The 17,835-nt window shown below is 45.8% G+C and overlaps 1 protein-coding gene across 5 annotated transcripts in view; it reads right to left on the reverse strand.

Moving 5' to 3' along the window:
- The window catches only part of mink1 (misshapen-like kinase 1), a 49,194-nt gene that overhangs the window by 14,006 nt on the left and 17,353 nt on the right, over positions 1-17,835 (reverse strand). The window contains exons 4-23 of one of the 5 annotated variants that reach the window (XM_035433909.1): positions 17,415-17,525; positions 17,052-17,142; positions 16,539-16,669; positions 16,202-16,256; positions 15,473-15,551; positions 14,858-15,033; positions 14,371-14,440; positions 13,810-14,020; positions 12,129-12,236; positions 11,291-11,377; positions 10,508-10,708; positions 8,395-8,565; positions 7,189-7,449; positions 6,777-6,856; positions 4,861-4,964; positions 4,089-4,183; positions 3,303-3,326; positions 2,824-2,975; positions 2,124-2,241; positions 1,164-1,280 (exon numbers count right to left, since the gene is read on the reverse strand). In XM_035433909.1, coding sequence (XP_035289800.1) covers positions 1,164-1,280; positions 2,124-2,241; positions 2,824-2,975; positions 3,303-3,326; positions 4,089-4,183; positions 4,861-4,964; positions 6,777-6,856; positions 7,189-7,449; positions 8,395-8,565; positions 10,508-10,708; positions 11,291-11,377; positions 12,129-12,236; positions 13,810-14,020; positions 14,371-14,440; positions 14,858-15,033; positions 15,473-15,551; positions 16,202-16,256; positions 16,539-16,669; positions 17,052-17,142; positions 17,415-17,525 — 2,442 coding nt within the window. Of the gene's footprint in view, positions 1-1,163; positions 1,281-2,123; positions 2,242-2,823; positions 2,976-3,302; positions 3,327-4,088; positions 4,184-4,860; positions 4,965-6,776; positions 6,857-7,188; positions 7,450-8,394; positions 8,566-10,507; positions 10,757-11,290; positions 11,378-12,128; positions 12,237-13,809; positions 14,021-14,370; positions 14,441-14,857; positions 15,034-15,472; positions 15,552-16,201; positions 16,257-16,538; positions 16,670-17,051; positions 17,143-17,414; positions 17,526-17,835 lie in introns of all 5 variants that reach the window. The other 4 variants (XM_035433910.1, XM_035433907.1, XM_035433911.1 and 1 more) reach the window with 4 other exon arrangements.

A 17,835-nucleotide genomic window follows, 5' to 3' on the forward strand; every position in this document is an offset into this window, starting at 1 on the left:
GAGGGGCTAAGAAATGTGTGGCAGAAACAGCAGACAGACAGACGGACAAACAGACGCAGAGATGGACAGACGGACAGAAGGACGGAGAGACAGTCAGATGGACAGAAGGACGGACAGACAGTCAGACGGACAGAAGGACGGACAGACAGTCAAACGGACAGAAGGACGGACAGACAGTCAGACGGACAGAAGGACGGACAGACAGTCAAACGGACAGAAGGACGGACAGACAGTCAGACGGACAGAAGGACGGACAGACAGTCAGACGGACAGAAGGACGGACAGACAGTCAGACGGACAGAAGGACGGACAGACAGTCAGACGGACAGAAGGACGGACAGACAGTCAGACGGACAGACAGTCAGATGGACAGAAGGACGGACAGACAGTCAGACGGACAGAAGGACGGACAGACAGTCAAACGGACAGAAGGACGGACAGACAGTCAGACGGACAGAAGGACGGACAGACAGTCAGACGGACAGAAGGACGGACAGACAGTCAAACGGACAGAAGGACGGACAGACAGTCAGACGGACAGAAGGACGGACAGACAGTCAGACGGACAGAAGGACGGACAGACAGTCAGAAGGACGGACAGACAGTCAGACGGACAGAAGGACGGACAGACAGTCAGACGGACAGAAGGACGGACAGACAGTCAAACGGACAGAAGGACGGACAGACAGTCAGACGGACAGAAGGACGGACAGACAGTCAGACGGACAGAAGGACGGACAGACAGTCAGAAGGACGGACAGACAGTCAGACGGACAGAAGGACGGACAGACAGTCAGACGGACAGAAGGACGGACAGACAGTAAGACGGACAGAAGGACGGACAGAAGGACGGACAGACAGTCAGACGGACAGAAGGACGGACAGACAGTCAGACGGACAGAAGGACGGACAGACAGTCAGACGGACAGAAGGACGGACAGACAGTCAAACGGACAGAAGGACGGACAGACAGTCAGAAGGACGGACAGACAGTCAGACGGACAGAAGGACGGACAGACAGTCAGACGGACAGAAGGACGGACAGACAGTAAGACGGACAGAAGGACGGACAGAAGGACGGACAGACAGTCAGACGGACAGAAGGACGGACAGACAGTCAGACGGACAGAAGGACGGACAGACAGTCAGACGGACAGACTCACATCGCAGGCCCCATCCTTCCCGGGGGAGGAGTGAGAGCTGGTCTCGGTTGGAGAGTGGGATGGCTGCACCACGTCCGGCAGGTTTGTGTAACTGTTGTGGTTGCGCTTCTCCGGGGTCTATTAAAAAAATAAGTCACAACCACATACGCACAACTGCACACTGGAGCAGTGGCACTCCACATAATACCCAGGGCTACTCTGTACTGGGCTCTACACGAAAACACAATTAATCATTCAATCACTCACACTCCCAGGATCAATGGCTGCTCTCCACATTATGTCCTCAGATATATTATATTCTCCCCTTTACCCTCCTCCACAGACTCTTGGCACTCAATCAGGCTAGTGAATCCCTACAGGGTCAGTATTGGAGCCCAGAGCACTACTCTATTAATCCACTCAATAATAGAGTAATAGATGCAGAATCAGATGCAGAAAGTCTCCCCAAGGGGTAACCTGTGGCCTCTGTCTACATTCCTCTCAACCGTCAACAGCCTCGATGTATTACTGCATGATCACTGTATATTTCTAGCCCAAGGCTCTGCAACCCTGGTCCTGCAGAGGCACAGGCTTGGCTGGTTTTAGTTTACCAACATGTTTAGTTCAGCAGCCTTCATAAGGCCGTTCAGTAACACTAAACATGCCAGCACTAAAATCACAGAAAACAGGCTATATCTACATGTTTACCATTTATTTCCTACAATTCTACCTCTGTGGTAATTATTGGCCTAATGCACCACTTAAACCAATGTGTCAAATAGCATTATTATAAACTAACTATGAAGAAATCTCTGTACACCCTCCATATTCATTCTTATATCAACCCACCTGTTAGAACAGCATCTGACTGACAGGACAGTTTTGCCCCCACTTATCATTTATGGTTGTGATTTAGTAGGCGTTGGTAACTAAATGTTCCGCTCCCCCTCCTCCCATGCAGTGGTACAGTCAATAACTCACCCTCTGCACCAGCATGGTTTGGTCCCCATAGCCCCCAGCCTGCTGCTCCTCTCCTCCCTCTCCCTCCTCCTCATGAACCACCATGGTGTTTACAGAGTCTGTGTCTGCTTCCCGAGGGCTGGGAGGGAGGGGGAGAAAGAGCGTGGTAAATGTAACAAAGGAGAGTGTGTGGAAAACAGGGAAATTAGAAGGGGGCCAGTGAGTAGAGGAATGAATGAATGGAGAAAAGTAGAAAAATAGGAAAGACAAGAGGAGGAGGAGAGTCAGGTGGTGAAAAGGATAAGAAATGTTTTAATGAGAAGACAACCGCTGTACCATTATGTAACATAAAGTAACAAAATGGCGCAGAACAGGCATCTTGTACAATAACCCAAATCTCACATTTCTCCACTATTCACATTCCTTCCCTCCTCCAACTCTTTCATACGTCTGTTACTCATGCTCTACTCCTCTCCTTTTGCCAAAGTGCTTTTGTTTGGCACAATTTTCAGTGGGGCTGTTACCCCTGACCCTCTCTCGCACCGCTCTGAGGGGCTCTGTTACCCCTGACCCCCTCTCTCACCCCCTCTCTGTTACCCCTGACCCCCTCTCTCACCCCCTCTCTCTGTTACCCCTGACCCCCTCTCTCACCCCCTCTCTCTGTTACCCCTGACCCCCTCTCTCACCCTCTCTCTCTGTTACCCCCGACTCCCTCTCTCACCGGTCAGAGGGGCTCTGGTCCTCCTCTGCTCCCTCTCCACTCTCGCTCTCCTCACTGCTCTCGCTGCTGTCGGAGGAGGAGGAGTAGTCATTGGCCTTGGCCGGGGGTCTTGGGGGCTCCTCCGGACGCTCCTTAGCGTAAAGACCATGATCCTACAGAGAGAGAGAGACAGGCAGGGGAGAGAGAGAGAGAGAGAGAGAGAGAGAGAGAGAGATTAGACAAAACAAAGCCTTACACAGTGAGACAAAGAGAGAAGCATGCAGCTTTACAGCCTAAGATGAGGAACCAAAAAACAAATGAGCACAACCCTTCAGAGAAGCATAAATGTTCATGTTAATTTCATGGCCAACATAAAGACAAAGATGGACCTGTGTTTGCGACACGGTTTCAGACTCGCATATGCGCACACTCACACACAAGCAGACATTCATGCATGCACACACAAACACGCACACACAAACACAGACAATAATACTAACCTCTCCTATAGCTCTCTTATAACTCTGCACCAGTGATGAAAGAGGAGCAGGAGAGCGGGCATACACAGGGTATGATGGAGGGATAAAAGAGGAGTAGGAGAGAGGGCATACGAGGGCAGCAAAGGAAATATTGGGGAAAAAGAGGGAGGTAGTGAGAGAGTAAAGGGGGAACGGATGATGAAAAGAGGCATTAAAGACAGGAAGAAAGGAGAGAAGAAAGATTAAGTCAAGACGCATGTCTTTCAATAAAGACGGGAGTTTAAAGGGTGAACAGTGAATAGAGGTACTGAAAGAACTATATAAATAAAATGACTGTTTTTCATATCACAAAAAGTACCCTGAACTTCTAGAAGTGTTCTATTTAGCAAAAGCCTTGTGAGTGAAAGAAGAGTAGCACAAAAAACACAGTCAGAGAGAGGCAGACTGGCCCCATTAATACCAATCAGAAGAGTAGAGTTGTGGGTTGCTTTAGAAAGAGGCACAAAGGTATAGGCCATATAATAAGAGGCTTGTGACTGGTGTATTAAGGTGAGTCTCCTGTTTAATGTGATTGGCTGAAACGCACTTCCACAAATTGGATGAAAGTAGTAACGTGCAATGCTGTTGGTTCTCTGCTGTGCAGCTGTGTGGAGCAGTTATTAGGCAGTACTGTTACACAAAGGGTAAACAGACGGCATATTTGTTTCCCCTCACACGGGTTGCCCGCCTCTTTTAATGCTTGATCTGTTTTATGGCTGGGGGGGGGGGGCATATGGGTGCGGCGTTAAAAAATGAGGCGATGATCACCGCGGGGCGGCTGGGCCGGCTGGAGGTGCGCGAGTCCCCTGGTTTGTGCCGTCCTTCCTGGTGCAGGATGGGAGGGGAGTCCATTTTCGAGGAGCCTGCGACACACACATTACTGTTATTTTTATGTTATACACACAAATGCAAACACACGCTTACCAAACACTCAATACGTTATACAGTCAGTATCATTTAAAAATCAGAACTGATTTTTATGCTCATTTTATCAATTCAGACAAGCTCTATTAGACTACAAATGGATAGCATCACCAAAGCAATTATTTGCATAAAATAATAAGTAAATCAACAAAGACAACTATCTCACCCCCACTAGAGGTACTCATAGGAACCTTTAAGTAATATATATATATATATATATATATATATATATATATATATATATATATATATATAATTAAAATAAAAACCACTTCAATTTGAATAGTCTGAAAATGACTGTTCCTCAGGCTATGGCATGCCATCAGCTGCAAGCTCTCTGTTTCCCTACCATCATGTATAGCCATCAGAAATTTCTACAACTTCACACAGCAAATGCAACCCATGGAGACACTCAAATCTGAGACAAACACAGAAAGACAGAGACAGACAGACAGACAGACAGACCAACAGAAAGACAGACCGGAAAGCCCTCACTCCTCCAGGACACACACAAGAGCGAGAGAGGAGGGATGGGCGGACAGGAAAGCCCTCACTCCACAAGGGTGCACACAGGAGGGGGACAGACAGACAGACGGACAGACAGACAGACACTCACTGAGTATCCGGTGCCTCTCCAGGGAGCCGGTCTGAGGCAGGTTGGCCACCACGCTCAGACTGTCCCCTCTCTCCCAGCGATCATTGCGGCTCAGGTCAGGGTTACTGACACAGAAAAAGACAATTACCAGTTCACCTAAAAGACACCCAACGCAATTCCGATTTTCATTTGGAACAGAAACACCCAACTGCAGCCCAGCTTTGACCTCACAATCATTCAGTGCTCTAAACACACCCAAAACAGGTAAAATTACATTCAGCAGAAAGATATAGCTACAATATTTTGCATACAATGCATTTATACACGTGGACATCTACTGAAGCAATTTGGGTTAAGCACCCTGCTCAAGGGCATAACGACAATGCCTCATTTGGGAACTGAACCTGCAACCTTTGTATTACAAGTCTGTTACGCCGGGTACCCACCGCACGCGAAGCGTAAGTGGCGCGTAAGCAGCACGGCGAAGCAGCACGGCGCGGCGCGTAGCATGTCTACACAGGTTCCGTTTGTGTCGCGCAAAGGCTTGCTTAAAGCTCTATATTCCTAGTAGCTCTCGCAGTCTGCAGTGGGATTACATCGTGTATTTCACGTTTGTTCACGACTGTTGAGTATGGGTTAAGTGAATACTTGGTGAGAGACCTTTTTCAGTTTGTTAATTTGGTAATATTTCGTTAACTCATGTAAATACGTGAGAAAGTAAACGCTTTAAAGAATTACCATAAGCTTAAAATGCAACGTAGCCTGCATAATAATCAATATCAAACTGTATTAATTTATTTGCTTGGTTAAAACGCGTGCCAGTTTTATGAAGAATATGTAATGATCATAATAATAATAAATAATCCGTAATCAACCATTGGGAATTCCCGTGTCGTCTTCTCATTCACGTCAAAACATTTATAGGATCAGATTTAGTAAAATCAGCTAATCATCAAAAAGATGATTAGCTGATTTTAATCTTGAAGGGATATGAACACCACAATGCCATGAACACCGGAAGCTTTGAAGTACAAGTGCAATAAAGGCTTGCTTCATTTTTATAAACTTCATTTATAAAATAGGTGCATTTTCATCGGCAAGACCACTAAATAATCAGATTTTTTAAAGCCCTTTTTGAAAGCACGGCAAACGAAGACATTGGAGAAGTCAAATAGGCTGAGCAATGGTTGGCTAAAAACTACCTTCCAACACTCGAGCTAACAAACCGCTGTTCAGTGCATTCACTTCTACATCATTCAATAGGCTACGTCTTTCTGTGGTGTATTTTCAAACTTACCCCACCCCCTCCGCAAAATAAGATAGCGAAACTAAGTTTGCCTTTTCCCCAGGTTCCAGTTTTTTTTGTTGTTGTTTTTTTTTTCTGCAAGGACAATACAAAACCGAAAAGGCTTGTATTTTTTTAGCTGCTTATAAAATGTCTGGGAGGAAACTAGGGACACACCCCCAGTAGCCTAATATAAGGATGAAATATAAATCAGAGCATGTATACCTAGCATTTTAGAGCATATTTCTGTGTATAAACAGGTCATCATGACGCGTGACAAGCAGAAAAATAGAACAGAAGCGGAAAACTACGCTTCAGTTCGCTTGTGTCGCACAAGCTTCGCAGCCGGTTTGCAACGCTTTCGCATCTGGTGTAGAGGATGTCGCCCGCTGCCGTTGTAATAACAGTACTTCAACTACGCTTCAGTTACGCGTGTAGTGCGCTCGCGGTCGCTACGCGTGCGGTGGGTGTCCGGCTTTACTCCTAACCACGACATCCTTATTACTGGTCATATTTAGCACTTGTGTCGGATCTGAAATGACAGCAAAACAGCTTAAGAGAGAAGTTTCCTGACTCAAGAAAAGGCCGCACTGTCTTCACCCACAACCACACCCACTCCCCCTCCCCCTCAGGGCTCCCCCTGCACACCCACCTGGCTCTCACTGGGTGCCTGATGCCAGATGACAGGTTGGTGTTCAGCGCTGTTGCAATGGAGGTCGTCCTCTGCGGCACCTGAGCTCAACAAAGAGGACAGTGCTTCACTAGCACACGGCAGATACCTTCGAGCTCCCACATATTTAATACTGCAACGTTTTGATCTACAGGGTCTTCATTGGTTTTGCCTGACCAAGACCGTTTTTCTTCTATCCTCATTGCAAGTTGCTTATTTCATCATGCACCAGTACCCAGCTAGGGGTTGGATATAGACACAAACTCGCTCTTCTACGCACTTGAGTAATACCAGTCTAACACAAAAGGAAATGGTGCTGTTGCTGAGCATTAACACAAAACCAAACAAACATCATGTAGGAGGGGGGCTGAGAGTAATGAACACAGTATCTCACCTTGGGTGGCTGCTCCAGCTCCTGCAGGCGGATCCAAGGCCCACGGTCATCCTTGATTGGCCAGGCCTGGGGGGCGGGGCTCTCGGAGGTGGGGTCAGAGTTCTGGCGGACGAGTTCCCTAGAGGGGATGGAGCGGGGGGTGGGGGTGGGGTCCTGGGTGGGGAACGCAGACATGTTCTTAGTGGGCTGGTCGCACAGGGATTGGGAGCGTGGGACGGGGGCGGCGTAGGGCTTTAGGGGGACCAGGTGGGCCATCTGGAACTGCAGGGGTTGACGGGGAGGGTGCAGGGGGGCAGCCAGGTGCAGGCGTAAGCAAAGACATCGGGGGGAGTGGGGAAGCGGGAGTGGAGGAGAGCGCATAGATCGCCGGGAAGGATTTGCGGGTTGTTTTTGTGGAAAGGTACAGCAAAATAAAGGTCCAATCAGTTGAGACACAAGGTGAGGACAGGGATATCGTCCGTGTTAAAGGGGGAGTTTCCCGTGCAGAGATCAGGAGGAAAGTTATTAATATTAGGATGAAGGGAGGATGAAAGGAGAAAAAAAGGGAAAAGGAAGTAAATAAAGGTGCAGGTAGCCAGGAAGTGCTTTCTTCTGGGTGGCAGGAGGACCTCAAAGCAGGGGGAACATGGGACAGGTGCAACACGCAGGGATACACACTGTCCCACTAATAACAAAGCAGAGGGCAAGCACACACATTCGCAGACAGGCACGGATACATACGGGCAAACACACACGCGAACGCATCATTGCCTAAGTCTGACCTTAAGTTTAAAGCAACCCTAAAAACATATACGCACAGGCTGGAACATGTAGCATACAGTGTTGATATAACACATTTGAATACTGTAGGTCTGTTAAACACAACTGCAGCATATCTTTTGAGCTCAATGTCACTTTCCCCAGATGAATATCCTAAATCCTACTCTAGTTCAACATGAAAATTGTTAAAAATATGTCTATTTTTATTTCATTATCACACCGTCAGGATACGGTGTAGATTACTGAATCACAGAAGAGAAATACTGTGCTCTCTTACAAAAGATTAGGTAAAACGCATGTCTAGACAAACTAATAAATAACTTTTTTAAACTGACGACAAATCCTTTAATAATTGTATTCCAGTTTTAGGTAGTTATTCTGACAGCACTTGAGAGTATTGATTTATTGACATATTTCACTCATTCACTCTTCCTAAGCCACACCCACCTTGCCCTGCCCACCCTGTGGTTCGACAGGCCTCTGCATGGGTGGGGTTTGGGCGGCTTGCCCGATGCCTGATTGGCAGATAGAATCAGATCGTGATTGGATGGCAGTGTCTGAAACGGTGGAGCAAATCTTGGGGGAACCCTGTCTGTTGAGCTTAGTACGTTCCTCCACCTGGCAGAGACGGAGAAAGAGAGAGGAAAAGGGGTGTCATCTGTCCCAAAGTTTCAGATTTTTTTCTCGTTTTTTTAGGAATAGGTTAATCTATTATAAAGGACAACATAGTACATTTGCTAAGGGCGTGCAGCGATGTCTATCTGTATCTGTTCAACCAACAAATTCATCAGTAGCTGTATTTGCATATGAAAGTATAAGTGGGCGTGGCTTAAACCAGAAGTTGTATGAGAGAAAATGCCAGTTTGTTAGCCTAATGCACATTGGCATTGCAACCGCTGTGCTTCCAGAGCATCAAATATTTTTTATTTAATATCGACATACAGTTAATCAGTTTAAGCTGTACTTTACGAATATTAACCAAGTGTTCTAAATTACTGTTCATTATTATCTAGGTAACAACTGCATTTTATAGCCTTTTTCAAATGAACATTAAAAAATTACAACGTTTCAATTGACAGAAGGAAAGCTGGCTATATAAACTGTATACCAATACCAATAGGAGATGCCAATATCTTTTATTCAAGAATTCATATTAAGATTCATATTGAATCTCCCCATTCCTACTCCTCAGCACTCATTTTAATGTAACATTTAATATTTCAGGAATGAACATACTTCATGGTTTTAGCTAACGATTTGGATGCTAGCTATAGGATACCCTGATTTGTTTTATGTATTGTGTTATAATACATAAAACTAATTATTTGCATTACATTTAGTATTACTTGGATTGGTGTTATGCCTCCAGGTAGGCATAAGTTATGTAACATCTAGTACTTTGATGGTGTTGGCCATATATTGGCACATCTGCTCAATGTTGCATGCTCAATTTATGTTAATAAATAAAAAATAAATGATGTTGCATTATTAATTTATGTTGCATGCTACCATTTAGCCAGTGAAATTATGTTTCGGTATACAGGATGTTAGACTTGCATAAAAGGCCATGCATCAAGAAACCAAAATTTTTCCAGTATGCACGCTGAGAACGTTACACACCAGCCAAAAAATGAGACTTTATACCTAATAAGGTTGTTGTTTTACTACAAAAAATCCAGAAGACTCCGCATTTCATTGTCTTGGAAGAAATCACTCGTCTGAGCGATTACTTCTGAGGAGGACAGTGAACATAGCTTTCATTCCACAGCAGAGAGCATGTTTAGTGAAGGACTTGACCCCATTTCATATCAGTGAACATCTACATATATTCTCAAAATATTGTTTTATTATTATTCAGTAGACTCATAAATTAGGAGTAGGCCTGATTTTGAATAATCAATGCAGTGCGTGAAATTGTGGGAAGTGTTTGACATGTTGATGTGGGTGGGGTATTTGACTAATACTTCAATCAATGGACCTCAGTCAATGGATTAGTAAACCAGATATCTAATGTAGTTATTTTCCACAATCTTCCAGACCTGCTGCTGCCAGAGGAGTGGGAGGAGGAGAGGGAGAGGGTGACAGGCAGGTGGAAAAGAGAACTAATTTCAGTGCTCTTCTTCCACGAGCATATAGTATACAATATACAGCGTTTACACCTCTAAAGACCTATAATATTATTTGATTGCCAAGTTTCCTTTTGGAGTCTCCAAATGGCCTTTCTGGAAACTCGCCTAGGCATACTGCAGAAAAAAGAATGCAGAATACTCATTTCTGGAGGGATAGTCATCAAATTTGAACCAGGATTTGTCCATGTTGTGGCTGTGGCTCCATTGTGTTTCTAAGCCACAGTCACCAGCATCTGTATCCACTCAAATAAATAATAATCTTTTCGGTGAGAAAAAACTTCCACTTCCATTGTGCTTGAGCTTCAGTTACTTTATTAGCTTTATTACTTTATTACTTTATTTAGCTAGCCATCTAGATCATCCAGGTCAATGTTGGGAAGAAGAAACACTAGCACAGTTTTCCCGGTTCACGCGTGCGGTGCTCTCCGTACCTCTCGGGCCCAGGCGGGCTTGTTGTTGGGCTCCAGGTTCTTGCCATAGTGGTAGAGCTGCGGCTTCTTGTCCTGCTGCTGCTGTTGCTGTTGCTGCTGCTGCTGCTGCTGCAGTGAGACCAGGTACGCATGCTCCTGCTGCAGCTGCCTCTGCAGCCGCTCCGACTGCCGCTGCTCCTCCAGCTGCTTGCGCTTGTACTCCTGAGAGCGACGCGAGGATAGGACGTGCTCAGCGCTGTTCACCTCATCCTCTCGTTTGAAAGTAAGAGAATGGCAATGTGCACACATGCAAAACCATTTCACTGGTGCCAGGAATATAAAGAACAGCATACTGAAACTGAAATGCTCCAAAAAGTAGAGATAGCTATATCTGACATAGATCTTCACAGGTGGAAATGTTTGAACCACTAAACATTTAAATGTAGTGGGTGGGCTTCTCCATTTCCACATATCCCCAAATTTACAATGTGAGAACTAAGCATGCGTCCCCCACTGACAATACTCAAATACACTGAAGCACTGGCTGAAAACTCCAGCCAATGTCCAGGATGCATGATAAACGACTGCAGACATGTCACCTAAAGGAGGCGGAGCCTGTCCATTGTGGGCAAGAGTGAAGGGAGAAGGCACGCCAGAACAAGATCATTTTTCCCCTTTTAAAATAAGCTATCTGGACACAACTGTTCCTGCTGGGGGCCAGTTCCTCACACTGGACACTTATTTGGGAATGGGGCACGGGGCACTATGGACAGGTTATGGGGCATACTGCATATCATGCGTTACCATGAGCAGGGCCTGTTCCTGAAGCAGCTGCTGCTGCAGAATTTCTAACTGCCGCTGCTCTTCTTCCAATTTATGTCTTATGAACTCCTACACAGAGAGAGAGTGAGAGAGAGAGCGAGAGAGAGGCGGCAAGGAGAGAAAAAATAGGTCAATTCAGGACTGGGTACAGGAGATCCATCACCATGAAATATCATGTCAGAATTTCAGTGGTAGACAACAGCGTCGTTTCACAATCTACATGTGTAAAGTATAAATGTGGTCATTTACAAATAGCTTAAACAGCTTAAATTACAGGCTTCCAAAAAATATTTATTATTTGTATTTATATTAGGCACTATTTAACTGACATTTAATACATCAATACTGTACTCATGGCATAGCTCACATACATGGTGGATGCACAAGTTCTCTTTACAAGCCACTCTGGATAAGAGTGTGTGCTAAATGACTGTAAATGTGTCACACAAATTGCCACAGTAAAATTAATAATACGGTTTATCTGCTCTTTTTGGACCACATGGAATAGTAGCAACTGTAAAATGCAGGCAAAATGTTCTGCACATTTTCACACCGTCCTTGTGGTACGCTTGACACCACGGTGAAAAAAGAGAAAAAGGGTAAAAGAAACCAATAGATGCAAAAAATAGAATCTCCACAAACCACAGCCATGCTGCCATTCTGCTGCTATGGCAACAACTCCAAAGGAAAATTCCTGTATTCCAGACTGGTGCTGCGATTACTTTAGTGACAGCGCAGAATCTCCAATCAGCTCACAGAGCAAACCACACCTCCCCTCTATTTGGCTGGCTGTGACCTGAAGCTGTTTGTGATTGGCTACCTGCTCCCTCTCAGCCATCCTCCGATCCTCCTCCCTCCTGAGATCATCCATTCGGCGGTGGGGGCCTTTCTCCTGCTGTCTCACCATCTCGCGCTCCTTCCTCTGTTGCTGAGAGAGTGAATGAGTGTGCGGACAGGGGGAAATGAGAGGAAGAGAGAAAAAGAAATGCATGTGTCACGAGGCTGCTACAGATCCAACCTCATTCCTGACCCCACCATCTTGCATACTCTCTGATACTGAATGTCTGAGAGGGTAGATGAACCGAGAGTTGCTATGCTACAATCTGTAATATGTACAATTCTGGTTGGATGATGGTGCTAACAATTCAATGTACCGCAGTCAGACATAATGCACAGAAAATGAACATGCCCTTACAGAAAAAAATAGTTTCCTTTAAGAAAAACAGGGGGAAAATGTTTTGTTTGAGTCACACAGAAAAACTCTAGCCACAACAAGCAGCAATTTCATCATTCTCTAGAGATTTTGCTATGTGGGGACATTTCTTTGCATGAAATGCAGAAGTCACGGCTGCAGTCAGTTATGACAGCATCCACTGGTTTTGATTGCGGTACGACTAAAAAAGGCACTTTCATCAACGTGCTCATTAGTCGCTGAAGGCTTGCTATTTTCATGCACCTTCTTCTTGTGAATTGTTCAAAGAAAGATCATGTACATCGACGCTCAAAGGTTTGCTTTTCAGTAATAGCAGGAAGAACTAAATTTAGCGTTTAGCTGAAAAGGACACAAGAAATCTGTGTGTGCTACTGCAGAGCTTTCCACTGAAAAAGACTGCACAACTGAGGAGACCTGCAGCGTCCGCGGTGTGAACTGAGGACAGGCTATGTTTTTATGGTCGCCGTCATCCACAAATTTAATACAAACGCTGAATTAAATATTTAGATTGTTATCAGGGGCACAGTAGCCCCCAAACAACAAAGGAAGTATCTAAGAAATAATAAAAACCATTATACAGTAGCAGGGACTGCTCTTTTCTTTCCTTTATTAACTGTTGTTCTGTCTGATTATAAATCCCCAACTGTGCCTCTTGGCTCATACACCCAGCGGAAGTGTCTGCACTCCTCCGATATGCTCACACAGAAACCAGGCACTACGGTATTTACCACTCTGCAGGCCATACAGTGCTACAGGAGAGCTAACCCAGATCCGACCGCTCGCTGGCTGCAGCTGGTAGCTCGCGGGCACTTGGCACACTGCTACTGGGAGCGAATGCAACGGTAACCCAAGCAACGCTGGTTGACTTAAACCCGCCCGACCCCTGTCGCAAACAAAAGCATGAGTCCCAGTCATAGTTGGCTAACGGCACAGCACAGGCTTTAACCTGCAGGCCAGTCTCTCTTGCTGTGGGTCAGTGTGACAGTACTGCACAGCATACCATAAGAAAGTGCAGTAAACGGCGGTGGGTAAAAGAACAGTATTGTTTCAGCAGGGCCTCCTCAGTATCTCAGCGACAGCACCGCACAGTGCTCCATGGTAAAGCGTGGTAAAGCGCAGTAAAGCATGGTAAAGCGTGGTAAAGTGCAGTAAAGCATGGTAAAGCGTGGTAAAGCGCGATAAAGCGTGATAAAGCGCTAAAGCGTGGTAAAGCGCAGGAAAGCGCAGTAAAGTGTGGTAAAGTGCAGCACACCGCGCTGGGCGCAGCAGCGGGCCCGTGCAGCGCTACCTCCTCCAGGCGGCGCCGCTGCTCCTTCTGCTCCTCGATGCGCTTCTGCCGGTCGTGCAGCAGCTGCCTCTTGTGCTCCTCGGGGTCGCGGCGCTGAGCCGCCAGCTGGGCCTGCTGCCTCCGCAGGGCCTCCGACCGCTCCTTGTTCTCCTGCTGCAGGCGCAGGAAGTCCCGCCTCAGAGTCGACTCGCCCGGCACGTTCAGGATGGAGCTGTGCACGGGAGGAGGGGAGGGAGGGAGGGAGAGAGAGAGAGAGAGAGTGATAAAGAAAGGGAGGGAGATCATTTGTAAACTAAAAACCAGAGTCACGTCATGTGACAGCAAAACATGAACAATTGCGGTTAATGGAAATTAGCCATTGCCTTTTATTATTCATTGGTTTGTTTAGTTATTTATTTATACAAATATTCATTATACACTATATTGGTTTGGCAACAACGGTTCATTTCCATTCATGCCAAAAAAGCCATTTGAACTTGATAGAGGGAGAGGAGCCAGTGTCAGAATGTGTCATCTTCTCTCTTTGCTTACAGGTATAAAGTAAGACTAAAGCGCTGTTACCTTGACTCTCTCTCATCCCCTCTGTTCTCATCCTCCTCTTCACTGCCACTGTATTCATACTCAGTTTCCTCTGGAGAGAGTGACAGAGTGAAAGAGAAAGACAGAAAGAGTGAGAGAGTGTTACTATGAACAGGGTACTTTTTTAGGTACACTAAAATATACACATAGGCCAAAACATGTATGACTATGAACATGCAAAGCACATATGCAATACACACAGTACTTCACCTCCTTTTGTAGCCTTGGAGATGATGTCTCTCACGCACGCACCCACACACGCACAATAATACACGCTTATAAGCAGTCAAATTAACACTTACAAACCCATATATAAACAGACACTAGAAGGCTAATGGCAGTGCATGGATACAAACATGCATGCTCACTCACACACACACACACACACGTGCACACACACATGTGGCCAGACACACGCACACACACATGCGCACACACACGCGCGCACACACACTGCGCCGGGCCTCACCTTTCTCTCCCCTCTTCTTGCGGGTGCGGTCGATGTGGTCCTTGAGCTGGATGCGGACCTGCCTCTCGGTGGGCTGGTCCCGGATGAAGGAGTGCTTCAGCAGCTGCTCGGTGGAGGGTCGGCTGGGGTACGTCTTCACCAGGCACCCCTCTATGAAGTCTATGAACTTCTTAGACCTGGAGGAGGGACGTCGGGCAGCAAAAAATTAACATTTCCAAGGCAGAACAAAGGGAGAGTGGCATGCAGGAAAAGAGGAGGAACAAATAATAAATAAAAGCATACAGAGGAAAGGAAGAGAGGAACAGAGAACATATGGTTCAGTGAGAAGGTGAAGGGGGGCACAGTACACAAAAAAGGGGACCACAGGGGAGACAGGCTGGAAGAGACAGGGATGAGGCTATTAGGATGGTTGAGGAACAGACACAGAGAGGGATTTGGGAATTCTGAAAAGCAGAGCAGCTGCTTGGCTATGGGAGAACGACAGGAAGGAAGCAGAGGAGAAGAAAAACAAATACTGGACAGAGAAGCATATGGAAAGAAAATAAAAGCTCAAGTCACAGAACAAAAGACACCCGGGAACAGAAAAAATAAAGAAAAAAATAATCATCTGAATACCATTTCTTGGATTTGAGTTTAGGAGGCGGGTTCCGTGGGATGAGGAAGAGAGCTCTCATTGGGTGCATGTCGCACAGCGCTGAGACAGACAGAGAGTACACGCAATCAGAGGTGTACACTCATTCACATTATTCATTCATTAACACACGGCTCCAGTTCCTCCTGGCTGTTTTGTCTTTTATAGTGCATGGGAATAGGTTAGGTTAGATCCACCAAACAGCAAGCACACATGACCTGTGTGTATTTGTGTGTGTCTATCAACAAATACAATAATTTCACCTAACAAATGTGGCACTGAAATGAATACTTTGTTTAATCAATAAGCAAATTAAACGAATACACTAGAGAAAACTCTCCTGTGGTTTAACAAATTATTACAATTACAGAACTTGAAGTATTTCCTTTGAAAGTCGAATTGTAATAACAAACCAACAGTAATCAAAAAAATTCCACAGTTCTTGAAAATTTCATTCCTTCTTCAAGTGCTGTGTCTTTACTGGGTTTGTGTTCAATCAAAGTTTCATGATTTCATGTTTCAATCTGGTGTTTTTTTGTAAAAAATTTTTTTACATTAAATGTACAATAAAAAGACAAACAGATTACCTTAATAAGATAAAAACCCCACACAGCAGGTGTGTGTGCGTGTGTGTATGTGTGTGTGTGTGTGTGTGGTGCGCAGGTGCGTATGTATATATATGTGTGCATGTACATGTGTGTGCCTGAACTCACGTGGAGCTCCCTCAGCCATCTCTATTGCTGTGATCCCCAGAGACCAGATATCACTCTACAGGGAGACAGAAACAGGAGGTTCTTCAGTCTGACAACTCTATCACTCCCACGGTCATGCACATGCACACATACTCATGCACACTCGCACTCACATGCACACACTCGCCCTCATGTGCACACACAAGCATGCACATGCGCACACACTTGCACACTTAAATGCTCTTTCGCGTGTAAACCGTGCTATCTATAACATACAGTGCCCTCCAAAAGTATGTTAAAAGCAGGGTGAAATTTCGTATTTTTGCTATATACTTTAGGCAAGAGCATGACGCATTACCCTGAAGTCGTAGGTGGAGTCGGGGTTCTCGTCGCAGGCTATGACCTCCGGAGCCATCCAGTAGGGCGTGCCGATGAAGGTGTTCCTGCGCCCCACGGTCCTGTCCAGCTGTGCGCTCACCCCAAAATCCACTAAGGAAGAGGAGGAGGAAGAAAACACACTGACAACACTGTCACAGTACTCCGGGACTGCCCTTGACCAAGCAAAACTGGAGCATCATTCTGTATTCATTTAATATACTTTCTGTCATTATATTGCTTGCTTGTGGTTAGTGATCGTGTTTTGGCCAGTATGGTTTTAAGAGATTAATACAGTATACATCTCCTAAAATTGAAACTTTTATATAGTACAATCACCTTAATGTCCATTGAGGAGGGGGTGGGTTGTAGTAGAATAACCAGATACACTGTTGTACAGATCTAAATCTGCAGGCCTACACACACACTCAGGCAATTAAAGCTGGGTTTATAAATTGGGAATGGCCAAAGCTGACACGCAAGCAGACATACTCACCCAGTTTGACCTCTGCATTTTCAGTAAGCAGCACATTCTGACCCTTAATGTCCCGGTGAATGACCTTGTGGGCGTGGAGGTGAGAGAGGCCCTGTACAGAGAGAGAGGAAAAGAGGGTGAGGGAGAAAGTGAGACAGAAGGGGAGAGAGAGAGGAGGGAGAGGGAGGGAGACAAGGGGGGGGGCGAGAGACAGAGAAAAGGTGTGGGAGTGAGGGTGGAGCACAAGGAGATTTGCTTTATTGTAATTATAATTAAAAGAGAGACACAGTCTCCCATTTGCATTTCCGTTAATTCCATATATGGAGTTAACGCAGTGAAGTGACAGCCACCGCAGAAGGGCATGGTTTGTGCGAGCCCGCTCACCCTCAGGATCTCTCTGCAGATGTAGGCGATCCAGTCCTCCTTCAGGGAGTTCCCCTTGGTGTTCTTCACCAGGTCTGTGACGGAGCCAGCCCCACAGAACTCCATCACCAGCTAGGAGGGAAAGAGCAGAGCTATAAACACCAGTGACTCACACGTACACCCCCACACCCTCAAGCACCGTTAGAGAAACAGGGTTACGAGAAGCACATTAAAGAAGATACCACCCCACTCCGAAAAGAGACGGTGTCTTTGCATCATCAGTATACGCACAAGAAAGCTAACAGAAGGTCTAGAGTTGATTCTAGGTGTGGAATTTGAATTTGGAGTCTGTTGCTGTTGTCTCTCAACATGAGGACCAAATAAGTGTCAATGCCAGTAAAGCAGGCCATTATGAGGCTGAAAAATGAAAATAAATCAATCT

This window comes from Anguilla anguilla, chromosome 9, assembly GCF_013347855.1.
Source record: "Anguilla anguilla isolate fAngAng1 chromosome 9, fAngAng1.pri, whole genome shotgun sequence".
NCBI classification, from domain to species: Eukaryota; Metazoa; Chordata; class Actinopteri; order Anguilliformes; family Anguillidae; genus Anguilla; species Anguilla anguilla.